This window comes from Pelophylax lessonae (assembly GCF_965119305.1).
Source record: "Pelophylax lessonae genome assembly, chromosome: 5".
Taxonomy (NCBI): domain Eukaryota; kingdom Metazoa; phylum Chordata; class Amphibia; order Anura; family Ranidae; genus Pelophylax; species Pelophylax lessonae.
Genome location: NC_138772.1, coordinates 118,111,638 through 118,128,614, shown reverse-complemented (window position 1 = coordinate 118,128,614; position 16,977 = coordinate 118,111,638). Strand labels below are relative to the sequence as shown.

Genomic DNA, 16,977 nt, shown 5'->3' with positions numbered 1-16,977 from the left:
GTAGCAGCCCTGGGAACATTCTGCCCCGTCACCGAGTGGATCAGGTTGAACATCCTGATCCAGAAACTCTGGACCTTCGGACAAGACCACCAGATATAGTACATATCACCTTCCTGTCCACATCCCCGAAAGCATAGGGATGAGGTACCAGAATACAGCTTTGCCAACCTTGTTGGAACAAGATACCAGCGCGACATCACTTTGTAATTTGCCTCCACTAAGGAGGTGTTAAGTAAACCCCTGTGCACCATAGTTGACCATTTTGTCCTTCCCATGCCGTTTGATATGAAGGTTTGTCACCCTGATTGTTGAATTAGGCGTATAGTTCAGTATTCCCCCCCCCCCCCGCGGCTGCCTTTGTCCAATTTTAACTGGTGGTTTATCAACAATCCATCACACTCCGATAACTCATTGGCAGTTATGAGGTCCCTGTTTGCAGCCCAGAGAATATTTGGGATGAAGTGGGTCTCTAGTGTACCCCCCAACAATGGGAAACTAGTTTAAAGAATTTAAGGTAGTTGTAAACCTCAGATATTAAATATGAACAAAGCAATATCCCTCAATGGAGTGTACTTGTTTTAGTCCTGAGCACCAAGTGTCATTTCTGTCTGCTGCAACGTTCCTCTGCTATCTGCATTATTCACTTCGGAAAGGTTTTCCAGACACCAAGAGCTAAAAAGGTGATGGGATGGAGCACTAGCACACAACTTGTGATTGATGGCCTCAGCTGTGTTGTGTGAAGGGGGTGTGTCACTTTCCTCCAATTGGCTCTCACTGAGCTCTGCAGAGTAACTTTAAGCTCCCCGTCCTCTACTTTCTGAAAGCTCAGACAACTTGTATAAATTCTGCATTTTGAATGGATTTTGACAAAAGACCACAAATTCAAAAAATATATAACAAGACACAGGACAAACAAAGACAAAACAGACAAAGACAGTTGGGACTTTAAATGAGGCGGTGCCTGCCCAAGGCTAGCCGCCTCCATCCCTGTTCATTGTATAAGGGGGGAGGGGGAATATGAAGGATAAGAAGGGGGATAAAAAAGGATAATTCAGGGGATTGGCATGTTGGTAGAATCTATATATTGTGGTATAAATTATATATAAAATAAAAATACATGACATAGCATCAATGTAAAATAGTTTATAGAAAAGCCGATGCCCTATATAGGTATTAATGAGGTAAAACGGGAAAGGGGGGGACAAAAACGGGACTTTGAATGAGGTGTGCGGAGTCGGTGGTCACAATAAAGAATGCAATTGTATAAAGATAAAGGTTTTAATGTATGTCATGAAGAAATAGCATATACAGCATAAACACATTGATACAGGTAACATCAAAAATACATGCGTGAAATGGCACAATCCCAATGTAATAAAAGACATCGTAAATACCAAGTCATAACTCAAGAAATACACAATGAGAAAAGTAGATCATTGATAAAAACATTAAAAAAAGTAACATGTTAATATTGGTAAGGAGTGCATCCATATTAGACTCGACGCGTTTCGTGGATACATTCCACTCGTCAGGAGCCAAGTGCACCCCAAATCATAATTTCAAGGGAAGGTCATTTCAGACAAGGTGTTGTAGATGGGTACTCCCAAGAGGTCAGAGAAGTCTGTTCCGGGAGCTGTAGGAGCCCAGACTGGGGACAAAGGCACACCACACAGGCATACTATAATGTCATGAAGGTGACAAGAGTGTTTGGAAGATGAAATCAAGGTGTTAATCTCCAAGGATATCTATGGGTAAAGATGTTAGATTAATATAAGGAAAGTTTTCACTGTGACTACAGTGACAGGTAGGAAGTAATAGAGTTGGTATAAAAGGTAAATCTAGAAGTAAATATAAATACCTAGATGAATTAAATTAATCGAGGGAGATAAGCTGGATCATCTGAAAAATTTCAGGAATTGCCGAATGTCCATCTGAGTTCGCCGATGCAAACTCAGCCAGAGGTTGGAGTGGATACCTGCCAAATGTGGCAGGGGAGGGGGGGGAGGAGTCAGACAAGTGGAGCTTCCCCTTTTGGTTGGAGCTCCACTTTAGGGTCTGGGCTCTGACTGGGCCACTCCAAAAGGCATATTTTCTTTTTCTGAAGCCAGTGTGGTGGACCTCAACATAGATCACTGTATTGTGTTACTGGTGCTGAGGATCATTTACGTTTTTCTTTTAAAGCTTAACTCGAGGTTTGATTAGCTTCAAAAGAGGCCGGTTTGTACCATGCTGGTCCAAACTAACTGTTTACTTCACTAATATATGCACTTGCTGTGAGCGCTGCTTGGAGTAAGGCTTTAATTAACCACTTCCCAACCGCCCGCTGCAATTATACTGCGGCAGGGCGCCCCTCCTGCGTGAACCGACGTAGGAATACGTCAGTCGTGCGCCTGCAGCTAGGGGGCAAGCACGCGCCGCCTGTGGCGCGCTCCTGCCCCTACTCGGCAGCGGGGATGCTGATGCACGGGGCAGGCGGCTCCGATTGCCGACTGACACCCGCGATCGCTCCCCGCTGAGAGACAAGAACGGTCAGCTGTTGTAAACACACCTGACCGTTCTTCTCTCTGCAATGATCACAGAGCTCATGTGATCCTGCTATATAGGAACACATGTCTCTGTGATCATTTCACAAGCCACGCCCCTAGGTACTCATTTAACCCCTTGATCACTTACTGTGTTAACCCCTTCCCTGCATGTGTCCTTATTACAGTAACAGTGCATATTTTTGGCACTGATTACTGTAATAATGTCACTGGTCCCCCCCAAAGTGTCCAAAATGTCAGTCAGGGGTCCGGTCTGTCCGCCGCAATGTTGCAGTCCCGCAAAAAATCGCAGATCGCCGCCATTACTAGAAAAAAAAACCCCAAAACAATAAAAATGACATAAATCTTTCCCGTAGTTAGTAGACGCGATAACTTTTGAGCAAACAAATCAAAATACGTTTTATTACAATTTTTTTTTTTTTTTAACCAAAAATATGGAGCAGAAAACAAATTGGCCTAAAATGTTAAATTTTGTTTTTTTAATTTTTTTTTTGGGAATGTTATATAACTGAATGTGAAAAATATATATATTTTTTTCCAGAATTGTCGCTCTTTTTTTGTTTATAGCACAAAAAATAAAAATTGCAGAGGTGATCAAATACCACCAAAAGAAAGCTCCATTGGTAGGAAAAAAAGGACGTAAATTTTATTTGGGTACAGTGTCGCATGACCGCGCAATTGTCCGTTAAAGTAACGCAGTGCCGAATCGCAAAATATGGCCTGGTCATTTAGGGGGAAAATCTTCCGGTCCAGAAGTGGTTTTAAAAGCCATTTCAATATTAGTATTTTCAGCATCCTGAGCTTAAAGTGGATGTAAACCCTCATATATACCCAGTGAAGTGAACAACCTCGGATGATCCACCGAGATTAAACAAATCTCCCTACATAAGACATAAGTTTGTTTTTTTTGTATATCTGCTGTCTTCAGCTTTCTACACTGTTTAGAAAGTGAACACTGTGTTAGAATTTTTTCTTCCTGTTCCAGCACTGGATGTTGAGTCTTGGCATACACTGTGTGACAGCTAATTGGAGGAAAGGCACCCCCCCCCCCCCTCCAGATAGGAAGAAAGAAACACGCTGTGCTGTGAATAGACCAGCTCTTTTGCACCCATCCCAACACAAATTTCTGGGTGCTTTTATCTCCTGTGTCATAGAACTTGTCAGAAGTTATGCTGATAACAGGAACGGGGCAGCAGAAAGACATGGGACTTGGGGCTTTGGAGAGAGATGGGTAAACACTGCAGATATATGTGCCCAGGTCAGATTTCATGAATGGAGTGTACATCCACTTTACCGACATGCTTTGTCTGGAAACTATAGTTGGGCTTTAATGATGTTAGTTGCTCTTTTGTGGTGCTGACATAGAACAATCACTGTAAGATCCGGCTTTTTACACCTCACATTATTCAATACCTCTATCTTCTGCACATTACAGGCTCCGTCTTGGACATCATCAAACATATTATAGCGAAAGGAGAACATAAGAATGGAGTACTGGATGAGGCGAGCATTGCTACTATGCTAAAGGAGGTTCTTGAGGGCCTCGAGTACCTGCATAAAAACGGGCAGATACATAGGTAGGTGTGCAATGGTAATGATAAATATCCATGTTTATTTCTTGTCTTGATGTATAATTTGGAAATCGTGTGTTTTGAGTAGGTTGGCACTGATACTAAGCATTTGCACAAGCATGCACCAATGCTTAATACTGATACCTACTTGTGCATTTCTTTCAGCTGCCTGCGGGATTCTTCCACTGACAACTGAAATGCACACAAAAGAATGGAGCAATCATCGGTTGTTAAGGAGCCGGGCCGCCGCGTCCTTAACAACTGATGACTTATTCATCTGTCAGCAGGCTTCCATGCTGACAGATAAATGTTATGAAAACCAGGGGCAGCTGCTGCTAGGGCTCCCTGTAGGATTAGAGCGCTCTCCTGCTGGGTCTTCACCCCATCCCCAGCATGCAGTGCAGCACGAGAGGAAAGAGACAGGACAAAGAGAAGCCAGCAGCCGGACCGTGCGGCTGTTGCAACCGATGCCCTGCATGGAAGTCCTGCTTGCCCTGATATCACCATCCTCCACCTCCTAGACGGTCGGATCTATTGCGGGAGGACAGGCAGCTCTTCAGCTGAAGCCACCTCCTCCCAGGTAATGGTAGAACAGGCAGCATGGCAGCATGTCGCACATAGATCTTTAGCAGTAGGTAGTACAGTGGGGAACAGGTATGTAGGAGGTACTGTGCATGTGTGCGAAGGGGGGGGGGGTGGTTAAGGGTGGGCACTGTGGGGAACAGGTATGGGGCGCAGTTCGTAACAGGTGTGCAGGAAGGGGGAAGACCAGCATTCAGGGTGGTGCAAGAGTGGGGAATAAGAGTGCAGGGGGGCACAGTGGGGACCTGGGAAATGGGTATCAGGAATTGGTATCGGTGAGTACTTAAAAAAATAAAATCATCTCATACTCGTTGCTGAAAAAAGTGGTATCGGCGCATCCCTAGTTTTGAGCCCTCGCTAATTTTGAAGTGCACACATCTTATATTTCCAGCCATTTCCTCACTAGAGGTGTAGCATGCAATTATGGGAATAATTATCGAGTTGGGTTTCTTTATTGGTTTGAATCAATACAATGTGTGTGCTTCTTGCTCAAGGGAAACTTTGCAAAAAGTATCATGGTGGCAATATAGAGCTAATAAGTACTGAGCCCAGTGAATATTCAGCATGGCAACTGCATTAATAGGTGCTTTTGGGCAGTTCTAGTCAATGTTTAGCTATTCTGGAAGCCTTGTCCTGCTTGTGTCTGGAAACCCATACTATTATAGGGGTGGACAAATTTACAGTGAAATAATATATAATAAATATATAATAAATACAAATAAATAATATACAAATTAGTCCATCCAGTCTACTAGCCAACAGGCTCAAGAATTTGCAAAGCTCAGTTTCAGTGTTCTGGCAACATCGATTTTACTTAATTATTCAAGCGATCTGACAGCACATCATCATCCAGTGTTTTTAAAAATAGAAGCTGGAGGTATTGCTCAAGTTGACCAATTTTGTTTTCTTCAGCTATAGAAATAAAACCTGATTTGTTGCATTGAGCAAGTGTTTTTTTTGCTCTTTATTTCCTTGGGCAGTGTGATCATTTGTGTAATAAATTATTTTTGTCATAAATCTGCCACAGGTATGTTTACATATTTTGCCGGTAATGGTTTCAACCCTTTATGCCAGAGGTGGGCAGCCTGTCAGATTTTGTGGCCTCAGATGTGACCCTTGGCCCTCACTAAAAGCTTTTACAAATACTGCTTGCCAGTAAATGAAATTACAAAAGTTTAGCAAAATGTATTTTTGTTAAACATGCAGTTAAAACGGGGTCGTCTTTGACGTGCAATGTGACACTAGCACAGTAACCGTCAAACTACATTCTTGAGGATCCTCGGAAACAATAGATGCATCTGATCCAACAGGACACAGCAGGGATGCCATTTATGCCAACACTAATAATCTGCTAATATCAACATTGCGGTGCCAAATGAAAATACACGGCAAGAGAGTATAGAAATATTTTAGCCATTACTGTAGTTTTATGTGTTTTCAAACTTTTACCTACTTGCTGTTCTGTATTTTTATGATGGTATTTTATATAAGAATTTGTATGTTTTTCTAGTTAGCCCCTCTTCCACAATACCTGCTAAGATACGTTTTACAGCATCCTAGTGTATTATTTTAGCATATATGTGTATACTGTTTATAAATCTAAGCAGATATATATGACCTAAGTTAATGCAGCTTTGTAATCATTATGAAACATGTTTTGTGAGTCAAGCAATCAAAGGATCTAAATTTGACCTTGTATTACCATACTGCAAAAAGGCAGGTCATGGGTGATACAATTCTCATTCCTGCAACCACATGTTGCAGGAAAGAAAATTGCTCAATTCTCCCATCAACACAGGCAATAATCGCATTCTGTTATTTCGTCAGGCTGGTTGTCACCAAGTTGTCAATGAATCAATCAGCCTGCCCATAGCTGGTTCAATTTTGGCTGGTCCCTGCTGAACCGGCTGAGTTTTGAGCCGTCTATGGCTCCGGCTGCTGTTAAAGTTAGTGAGCCAATGAGGAGAGAGGGGGATACCAGGCCGCAGCTCCATGTCTGAATGGACAAAAGGAGCAGAGGAGAGGCTCGGGTGTCCCCATAGCAAGCTGCTTGCTGTGGGGGCACGCAACAAGTGGGAGGGGCCAGGAGCTCCAAACAGGGACCCGAGAAGAGGAGGATCTGGACTGCTCTGTGCAAAACCACTTCACAAAGCAGGCAAGTATAACATTGTTATACTACATAACTGTAAAACAAAGCTGCAGTTTGAAAGGAAGCAGCAGTACAAGGAGGCAATCAGTTCATGTGCTGACAAAGGAGCATGCTGATAAGAGGAGAGAACAATGTGACAGAGCTGATATCATTAGTGTATTGCTTCTCTCTTCACTGTCCAGTCACATACTTGGTGTGGGTTCAGTATGACCTGGGCACAGAGGAATGATAATCAGACTAAGGACATTTAATGGCAGAAAAAAGGGCTGAATGGAAAATATCTGAATTGAAGGTGAATATTGCTGCTGCAAAAGCTAGTTTTGTTATTTTACCTACCTAATGGAATATTTATTTTTATCTTATTTTTGGCTGACGTTCTGTTTTTTAAACCCACTTTCCTGATAACATTTATTTGTACACAGCCTCATGGCTCTAGTGTCATCAATGGTTGTATACTTTTTGCTGATTACCGCAATGCCTTTCAGCTGACAGGTATAGCAATAATTAGACTGCTTGTCAGATTTCCCTATACTCCGCGTCCTAGCCATTGGGTTGCAGAGTGCAGGCTAAGTTAGATCTGCTTCCTGAAAGTGCACACAGCATGGTGAGTTCCCCTTCTGACAAGATTATGGGCAAGGTGTTTTAGATGCTAGTTGCCGCTGTGACTGTATATATGTAGATTATGCTTCATTAACCTGATCGCATTTAAAGGGATTGAAAAGTTTTGTTATTTTTAACAAAAAAAAAATTGTTATACTTACCTGCTTTGTGAAGTGGTTGTGCACAGAGCAGTCCAGATCCTCCTTCTCGGGTCCCTGTTTGGAGCTCCTGGCCCCTCCTGCTTGTTGAGTGCCCCCACAGCAAACCGCTTGCTATGGGGGCACCCGAGCCTCTCCTCTGCTCCCTTCGCCCATTCAGACATGGAGCTGTGGCCTGGTCCCCCCCTCTCTCCTCATTGGCTCACTGACTTTGACAGCAGCTGGAGCCAGTGGCACGGCGCTGCCATCTCAGCCAATGAGGAGGGAGAGTCTCGGGCAGCCAAATCTCTCGTGCAACATCGCTGGGGAGAGATGGGCTCAGGTAAGTATTAGGAGGGCGGAGGGGGGCTACTGCACACAGAAGGTTTATGTGAATGCATAGAATGCATTCAGATAAACCACCTGTTTTCACAATCACTTTTATTCTGTATTTCTGACTGATTTGACATGTTCATAAATGTTAGACATTTTTAGAGTATATTTTGTAACAACTTTAGAGAGGAGCAAGCTTGTGAAAATCTTCTTTGATGAGTAGCTGCTCAAGTTTTTGTTTTTACATATGGGTGATACCAGTCTAGGACACCAATTGTACAGACTGCTATTCTGATACAAGGGAGCTGTGTGCATGCAGACTAATTCTAACCTGAATGCTTGTCAGTAGTGGTTGACCCACTTAAGACATCCCTGTGGTGTGTGTGTGTGCACAGAGCTCTTCCCCAACACTAGGGTTTTGATGAATGGGGTTTACCATGTTGAGTGCAGCGATCAGCCTTTTTTTTTTTTTTTCCCCAGAAAGAGTAAAAGAATAAAGACCCTGTTTAAAAAAAACGGGGGCAAAAAGTATACTGCATTAGCTTTTCTAGGGCTGTTTGGGGCATTCCTATTGACAGTCCAATTGAAATTGTTGAAACTTGTGTTAGTACAGTGACCTCTTTTTTTCTTTTTTCCCCGTTCAGCCCACTGGGTTGAAAAAAAAAATAAAATAAAAATATGAATGCATGCAACAGGCATTAGGGTCCCTTCTGTTGTATAAACCCTGCCTGTCAGTGGTTTTTAACTTTTTGACTTCAATGCCGCTTTAAAGGCCACCTTTGCAGCTGCTGCATGTATATGTTAGACGAGCAACAAGAGGTTAGAGAATAACCTAATTTTCAGACAAAGCACTTTGAGTCTACACTACCTCCATCTCCCAGCCAGGAGGTGCAGAGACGTGCCTCATAGGTTTGGCATGGCCAGAGAGAGTGGCACTGGATGTCCACAAACACAGGAGGATGTGGCAGGGGACTCAGGTGAGTGGAAAGGGCACTTTTGTCTGTCTCCGATTTTAAGCCAGCCATAGTGCAATTTTACTTTTCTGCAACCATGGGTTGTAGCAAAGAAAATCGCTCAATTCCCCCATTGTGTTCTCCTGGGGGTGTTTGACAGCCATTTTCCTACTGCACATGCGTGAAGCTGTGCTTTGTGAATGGCCCGGCAGCAGAAGGAGGGGGGGGGGGTGCGAAATTCTGGCTGAGTTTGCGGTGGCGGTCAGCCAGAAGTGGAAGCGGTTACCTGTCAAAACCAGGTACCCTTTAACCCCCCCAAAAGGTGCCAAATGTGACAGTGGAGGGGGGGGGGAGGAGGCAAACAAGTGGAGCTTCCCCTTTTGGGTGGACCTCCGCTTTAAGGTGGAAATTTGTGTTTGATAAGTCTGAATCTGATGTCGAAGGTTTATACACTATACGAAAATTTAACGATCATTCCTTGTACAGAATTTTGCTTCAATTTTCTTAGTGTGTACCCAGCATTAGTAGTTCAAAAGCATTTACCAATATTATGCAACCACAATAAAGATGTCTCCACTATGTACTCCTATGTACTCTATTCACAGTATGGACACGTTACTTTCTGAAAGTGTTTTAGAAACATAAACTTCTCCGGTAACATGAAAAGCAAATCGCGTCTAAGGTAATATTTGCTTTCCACTTAAATAGATGTCAAATCCAGAGGCATTGTATAGGGCACACCTGAATTGGGCTTCGTTCAGAAGTGTGGGTGTGAGAGTGTTTCTCAGATACACCCCACTTGATAGCTGGAATAATTACAGCCACTAAACTCCTTATGTGAGGAGAGCAAACATTTGAAAGCAAGTCTTTTTCCTGTGATCACTCTTCTGTGGGAACCTTTTTTATGAAATGTGAAGACTTGCCAGGTCCTTAAAGTCATTATGGAGTTTTTTTTTTTTTTTCCTTTAAGAGATAATTACCATAATTGTATTTGTTTTTAAGTCTTTCCTGTTCTGCCCCACTTACAAACAATGCTAGTATTTACATAGGACTTGAGGAGTAAAAGTAATGTAAAGTAGTATTGCCAAAGATGTAATGTTGGGCATGCTTGCTGCATCTAAAGCTGAACTTGGGTAAAGCGGCTGTAAACCGCTGATTGCTTTTTTTTTTTTTTTTCTGACCTGCAAGGTATAGACATAATGTGCTAGCATGCATTGCATACTAGCACATTATGTGAAACTTGCCTAAAAACGTAGACTTCCAGCGATGCATTGTCATCACTGGAGGCCTCATCCATCTTCACCCGTCTTCCTCCTGGGTCTGCTGACTCCGGCTGTATGACTGGCCAGAGCCGCAATGATGTCACTCCTGCCCATGCGCGGGGGAGATGCAGTTAATGGCACAGGATTCTGAAGGAACCGTCTGGGTGGCTGTTATCTCATAAATGGTGCACATATAGGAGATACTTCCAGTACCTATAGGTAAGCCTTATTATAGGTTTATCTATCGGTGGAACTCAAAGATTAAAGTTTACAACCATAAAAAAAAAAAAAAAATGGACGTTTGCAGTTGGGGCCCCCCCTGCACTGCCTTCAGAAGATCCCTAAAAACTCCTCTCCTCAGAGAAACCTATCACGCCTTTAACTAATCTTTTATCTCATCCATCAGCTCATTCCCCAAAGCTAGGATCTTTTGTCCCACTTGCCCCACCCTATTAGATTGTAAGCTCTTCTGAGCATGGCCCTCCTAACCCTCTTGTATTTTATAGTATTGTAACTGTATTGTCTCCCTTTATTGTAAAGCACTGCATAAACTGTTGGCGTTATATAAATCCTGTATAATAAGAATATTAATTTGTTCAGGTTTGTCTAGACTCTAGAGGGCACAGCAGACACCGCTATACCTTCTATATTCTTTACTCATGCAGTCTTCCTACCAGCTTCATGACTGGTCACCCAAAGCTGTTCCTCTTTGCCACTGGCTCTATGTAAAAGGTACAAAGGTGGTTATTTTTGTTGTATTTCAGTAGTCATCAATTTTTATTTCATTGTTTCTAGGGACGTTAAAGCTGGAAATATACTTTTGGGTGAAGATGGCTCTGTACAAATAGCAGGTAGGTTTTGCTGAGCATGAATTTGATTCATCTGTTCCCGGCACTTTATTATGCACTAATATTTTTTTGGGGCATGCAAGCCTTCATTTTATGCAATATTGTGTACATAGAGTAGAAATGAAATGAAAATGTTACCTAGTACTATAGCCAAGTTTTAAGCCAGCTATAAATTGATTGAATCTTGGCTGGTTCAGCAGGGACCGGCTGAGATTTGATCCATCTATGGGCAGGTTGGTTGTTCTGAAGTCAATCCAGTCTGTCAGATTCTTTCAAGCGATCACTGTTGGCGGCTATACCTGGCAGTGATCATTGTGTTCTACTGGCAGGGAAGGCTCCCCACTGACAGAACATAATAGCGCTGCTGAAGGGATTTCCTCATCAATCAGGATGAGGGAAATTAGCAATTTTCTTTCATTCTACCCGTGGCAATTTATGAGATAACATACAGATCGTGTCCTTGTTGGCTTTCCTAACATTTACCAAGTAACATTTTAAATATTTTAATCACTCGGTGCTTCTAAGAGTAATCATTTTCTTACCGATCATTCCAGTCTACTGACATGATGTCCTGTCTTCTGCTTCCCAGATTTTGGTGTCAGCGCATTTCTAGCCACAGGTGGTGACATAACCAGGAACAAAGTGAGAAAGACATTTGTGGGCACGCCTTGCTGGATGGCCCCAGAGGTCATGGAGCAGGTAATGTTGCCTTATTTAATACCAAGAACAATGGAGATCTTGTTTTCTTGGAAAAAAAAAAGGATTGGGAACTAATCTCTGCTCTGCAAATGACTCATGTAACTGTGAAGATTTATGAATGCTTTTCTGAAATGAATGTGATGCCTCATTTTAGGCATGAATATTTTTGCCACAAATATCCCAAACAAATTTTTAATGTTTGTTTCAGTTTATATTTGTCTGTATTTGTATAGCACTATAATATGCTTTAGGGTCCTTTCACACGAGTGATCCGATCAGATCCGCCTGTAAGTTTTTTAGGCGGATCTGATTGGATCCCCCATGCATCCCTATGGGGCAGCGGGTGTCAGCAGAGACATGTCCGCTGCCATCCGCATCCGATCCTGTCCGTGAAATCCGGATGGATGGAAACCTTATTTTCCATCCGTCCAGGGGTTCGGATAGGATGGGATCGGATGATTGCGGACAGGCAGTCCGCTCTCATCCGATTCCCCCATAGAGATGCATGGGGCTCTGACACCTCCCTCTCCGCACACAGAGCGGAGAGGGAGCGGTCACCTTCCTGTTCAGCGGGGATCTGTGTTTACGATCCCCCGCTGAGCAGCAAAGAGTCCGCTGACGGAGGCAGACCGTGTGAAAGAGCCCTTACAGAGTACAATTCGCTATTCACATCAGGCCCTGCCCTGAGCAGTCTAGTGTGTCTCCCATATTTAGGCTAGCCATACATGTACAGATTTCCATTGTTAGCGCTTGGGCTGAATGAAAGATATCTGATAGATTACTCAATCCATGCCAAATAGCCTGGATGACGGAATCTCCCTAACTTTTTTTCTTTTTTTGTATTTGGACGGCTGCAGGTGTGTCTAGTCACTGTTTAGTTGATGTTGTTTTTTTTTTTTTTTCTCTGATTGACACTTGTTGAGCTGGGTGGTGCCGATTCAACAGGAGATTTACACCGGGAAAAGCACTCATACTAAGGCCTGTATTGGGTGAAAGGTCCATATGGTTAAAGTGTATGTCTGAGCCAAAAAAGAAAAGACTTTGTACATGTCTGCAGTATATGCAGATTTCCCCATAGTTACAGTGAATTGAAAAAGTATTCATACCCCTTGAAATTTTTCACATTTTGTCATGTAACAACCAAAAATGTAAATGAATTTATTGGGATTTTACATGATAGACCAACAGGCAACAAAAATAATTAGGGGAATGGAGGACATCAGCTATGAGGAAAGACTACAAGCACTGAACTTATTCTCTCTGTAGAAGAGACGATTAAGGGGGGATATGATACCAATGTACAAATACTGTACTGGCGATCCTAGCACAAGGAACAAACTTTTTAGAGAAAGGGAATACAATAAGACACGTGGCCACTCACTAAAACTAGAGGAAAGGTGGTTTAACCTTAAATTAGGTAAGGGGTTCTTCACTGTCAGAGCAGTAAGGATGTGGAATTCTCTTCCACAAACAGTCATATCAGCGGGGAGCATCAATAGTTTCAAAAAACGACTAGATGGGCACCTTAAAGACCACAACATACAGGGGTATACAATGTACGGTTAACAGCAAACACACACACACATCATAGGTTGAACTGGATGGACTGATGTCTTTTTTCAAGCTCACTAACTATGTAACTATGTAACAAAGTGTTTGTTTTTTTATTTTACAAATTAATATCTGTGTGGCATGCATTTTTATTCAGCTCCCTTTACTCTAATACCCCTAACTAAAATCTAGTGGAACCAATATCCTTCAGAAGTCACCTAATTAGTAAACAGAGTCCACCTGTGTGTAATTTAATCTCAGTATAAATAAAGCTGTTCTGTGAAGCCCGCAGAGCTTTGTTAAGAGAACCATAGTGAACAAACAGTATCATGAAGGCCAAGAAACACACCAGAGAGGTCAGGGATAAAGTTGTGGAAAAGTTTAAAGCAGGGTTGGATTAAAAAAAAAAAAATAGCCCAAGCTTTGAACATCTTACTGCTCAATCCATCATCCAAAAATGGAAATAGTATGGCACAATTGCAAACCTATCAAGATATGGCTGTCCACCTAAACTGACAGGCCGGGCAAGGAGAGCATTCATCAGAGATGCAGCCAAGAGGCCCATGGTAACTCTGGAGGAGCTGCAGAGATCTACAGCTCAGGTGGGAGAATCTGTCCACAGGACAACTATTAGTCGTGCACTCCACAAATCTGGCCTTCATGGAAGAGTGGCGAGAAGAAAGCCATTGGTGAAAGAAAGCCAGAAGTCCCGTTTGCAATTTGCGACAAGCCATGTGGGGAACACAGCAAACATGTGGAAGACGCTGTTCTGGTCAGGTGAGACCAAAATGTAGTTTTTTGGCCTAAAAGAAAAACGCTATGTGTGGTGGAAAAGTAACACTGCACATCACCCTGAACACACCATCCTGACTGTGAAACATGGTTGTGGCAGCATCAAGTTGCGGGGGATGCTTTTCTTCAGCAGAGACAGGGAAGCTGGTCAGAGTTGATGGGAAGAAGGATTCGGCCAAATATAAGGCAATCTTAGAAGAAAACCTGTTAGTCTCAAAAGACTTGTGACTGGGGCGGAGGTTCACCATCCAGCAGGACAACGGACCCTATACACACAGCCAGAGCTACAATGGAATGGTTTAGATCAAAGCATATTCATGTGTTCGAATGGCCCAGTCAAAGTCCAGACCTAAATCCAATTGAGAATCTGTGGCAAGACTTGATAATTGCTGTTCACAGACGCCCTCCATTATGTGCAACTTTGTGTTGGTATATCGCATAAAATCCCAATAAAATACATTTACGTTTTTGGTTGTAACATGACAAAATGTGGAAAATGTCAATGGGTATGAATACTTATATAAACGAACAATGCTACTTCTGCCGCCTTGAAATCCCAAGCACTGTTGACAGCCCAGCCTAAATCTTCCATGCAGGACTACAGAACACCTCCCCTTTGTGTTATTAGCTAATGAGGGTGGGAGATGTTCTGCAGTGAGGAGAACTCATTCACTGCTGATATTACTCTCTGGAATTTCAATGCAACAGAGGCAGCATTGACAGGTTAGGAACTTAATGGATTTCTGAAAGGCTCAAAAGATATATTTGTTTAGCTGCAGTGCTTTCATAACAACAAAACTTTACTTGTAACTATGTAACTTTACAAACAGTACATGTATTGCAGAAATGTTATCTATCTATCTATCTATCTATCTATCTATCTATCTATCTATCTATCTATCTATCTATCTATCTATCTATCTATCTATCTATCTATCTATCTATCTATCTAGTGTGTGTGTGTATACAGTATATTCTATATGAACCAAACCAAGTAGCAAGAAACAGAAAAGTGATGGCAGAAAAAGACAGAGTAGTCCATAGTCTGCCCATTTTTTTTTGCTAACTTTATTATAGTATAGATCTATGTTTGTCTCAAGCATGTTTGAAGCCGTTTGCTGTTGACCGTCTCACTACCTCTGCTGGAACTTTATTCCAAGTATCAACTGCCCTTTCAGGAAAATACTTTCTAAGATTAGTTTTGATTTTTCCTCCACTTAGTTTGCGGTCATGTCTCCGTATTCTTGATCTTGGTTTAAGAACTGCCCTCCCGAACCCTTGATGTAGTTAAAGGTTTCATTCATGTCTCCCCTTTCCCTTCTTTCCTCCAGACTGTACATATTAAGTTCCTGAAGTCGCTCTCGATATGTTTTATCCCTCAGACCTTTTTTGTTACCTGTCTCTGACCTTGTACTATCTTACCAATATCTTTCTGTAAGTGAGGTCTCCAGAACTGGACACAGTATTCTAAATGAGGTCTCACTAAAGCTCTATGTAGGAGAATCAGAACCTCCTTCCTCCTCTAGTGACGCATCCTAGAACCTCCTAGTGACCTCTCTAGTGATCCATCCTAGAATTCTTTTCACTTTTCCCACTGCCTAGTCACACTGTTTGCTCATTTTGCATTCGTATGAAATAAGTACCCCCAAATATTTTTCCTCTGTAGTGCTGGCTAACCTTGTACCCCCAATGTTGTACTCAGGGGATTATTTTTCCCTAGGTTCATTCTTTTATATTTAGAAACATTGAACTGCAGTCTCCACTGCTTTGACCAATCTTCCAGCAATGCCAAATCATGTTCCAAGTTACACACACTCCAGGGATATCAACCCTATTTTCTCTAGCGCTCATCGACAGACGTAGTCCTCGGTGATACACCACCTTCGGGTTATGTTACCTCCGCAGGAGCAGGACTAGACAGGAAATTAAAAAGCTCTGGCCACACCCTAGGGGCAGTCCCAGAGGGTATATCCTCTCCCTCTCTGCCTCAGCAAATCAGTTATTTTCTGTCTAGTTAGGAGTAAGGACCTAGATACCTTGCTGGGATCTTAGGTCCTGGCAAGAATTTTTTTCTAAAAGGATTTTTGGACAGCTTTTTTTCTCCAGTGTTCCTGTGAGATCTTCAAGCAAGAAAGCTGAACTGGGCGACGGGCTGGATGTTGAGATCCGGTGGTCACCCCAGTTCAGCCTACGAGCGCGTGCAGGCCATAGCTCCGCGCTGGGTCGGCCGCGACAAAGTCCCATTAAAAGGACTGAACCCGCGAGTTAAACGTCTCGCTGAAACGCCAAAGACCATGAGTCACGGCGTCCGTATCGGTCGACAGCCCTCCCGCCCCGGTGGAGAGGGGTACTGTCAGGAGTTGGTGCCCGCCTGGTTCCGGTATGGTGAGTAGTATGTTCCCCCTTTTTTCCCTGACGGGTTTTGTGGTGAACGCGGGCCCCTCTCTGTATGGTAAGAAAGAGTTCTTTCTATCCTATAACATGTCACAAATCCTCCTACTTTGAGTGTGATTTTATGTGTGCAAAAAGCCAGGAGGCTTGGTTTGGGAGCTAACAATCTAATTGTATACATGTTTTAAAGATGTAATCTGTGGCATTCTGGGAATCTTATGGGTTTAAGTATAAGCTACCTACCAGTCAGAAGCCATGGACATGTAGACTGCCTTCCAAATCAGATCTCCAGCTAATAGCAGGCCTCCCGAACGGCCATGCGGTCCGCCAGGGCCGGTACCGCCAACCACGCCATATCCCCATGCAGAGAGAGTGTTGTGTGCCTGCAGCACACCGCTAGTCAGCACAGGCCGCCGCCATTTTTTTTTTGCTGGATCGCACGAGCCGCCATTTTGGCGTAGCCTCGTGTCTCCAGCATGGGGGCGGCCATGTTTGAGGTGATTCTACACCTCGTGGAGCTTGGGGGAGGCGCCGGAAGGCGTGCAGAGGGGCGGAGCCGCCTCCTT

At 43.1% G+C, this 16,977-nt stretch overlaps 1 protein-coding gene across 1 annotated transcript in view; it reads left to right on the top strand.

Annotated features, from left to right (window-relative positions):
* OXSR1 (oxidative stress responsive kinase 1) overlaps positions 1 to 16,977 on the top strand; it is a 212,427-nt gene that overhangs the window by 144,725 nt on the left and 50,725 nt on the right. The window contains exons 4-6 of the mRNA XM_082257323.1: positions 3,979 to 4,120; positions 10,926 to 10,981; positions 11,568 to 11,677. Of these exons, the coding sequence (XP_082113449.1) occupies positions 3,979 to 4,120; positions 10,926 to 10,981; positions 11,568 to 11,677 (308 nt within the window). The remainder of the gene's footprint in view (positions 1 to 3,978; positions 4,121 to 10,925; positions 10,982 to 11,567; positions 11,678 to 16,977) is intronic.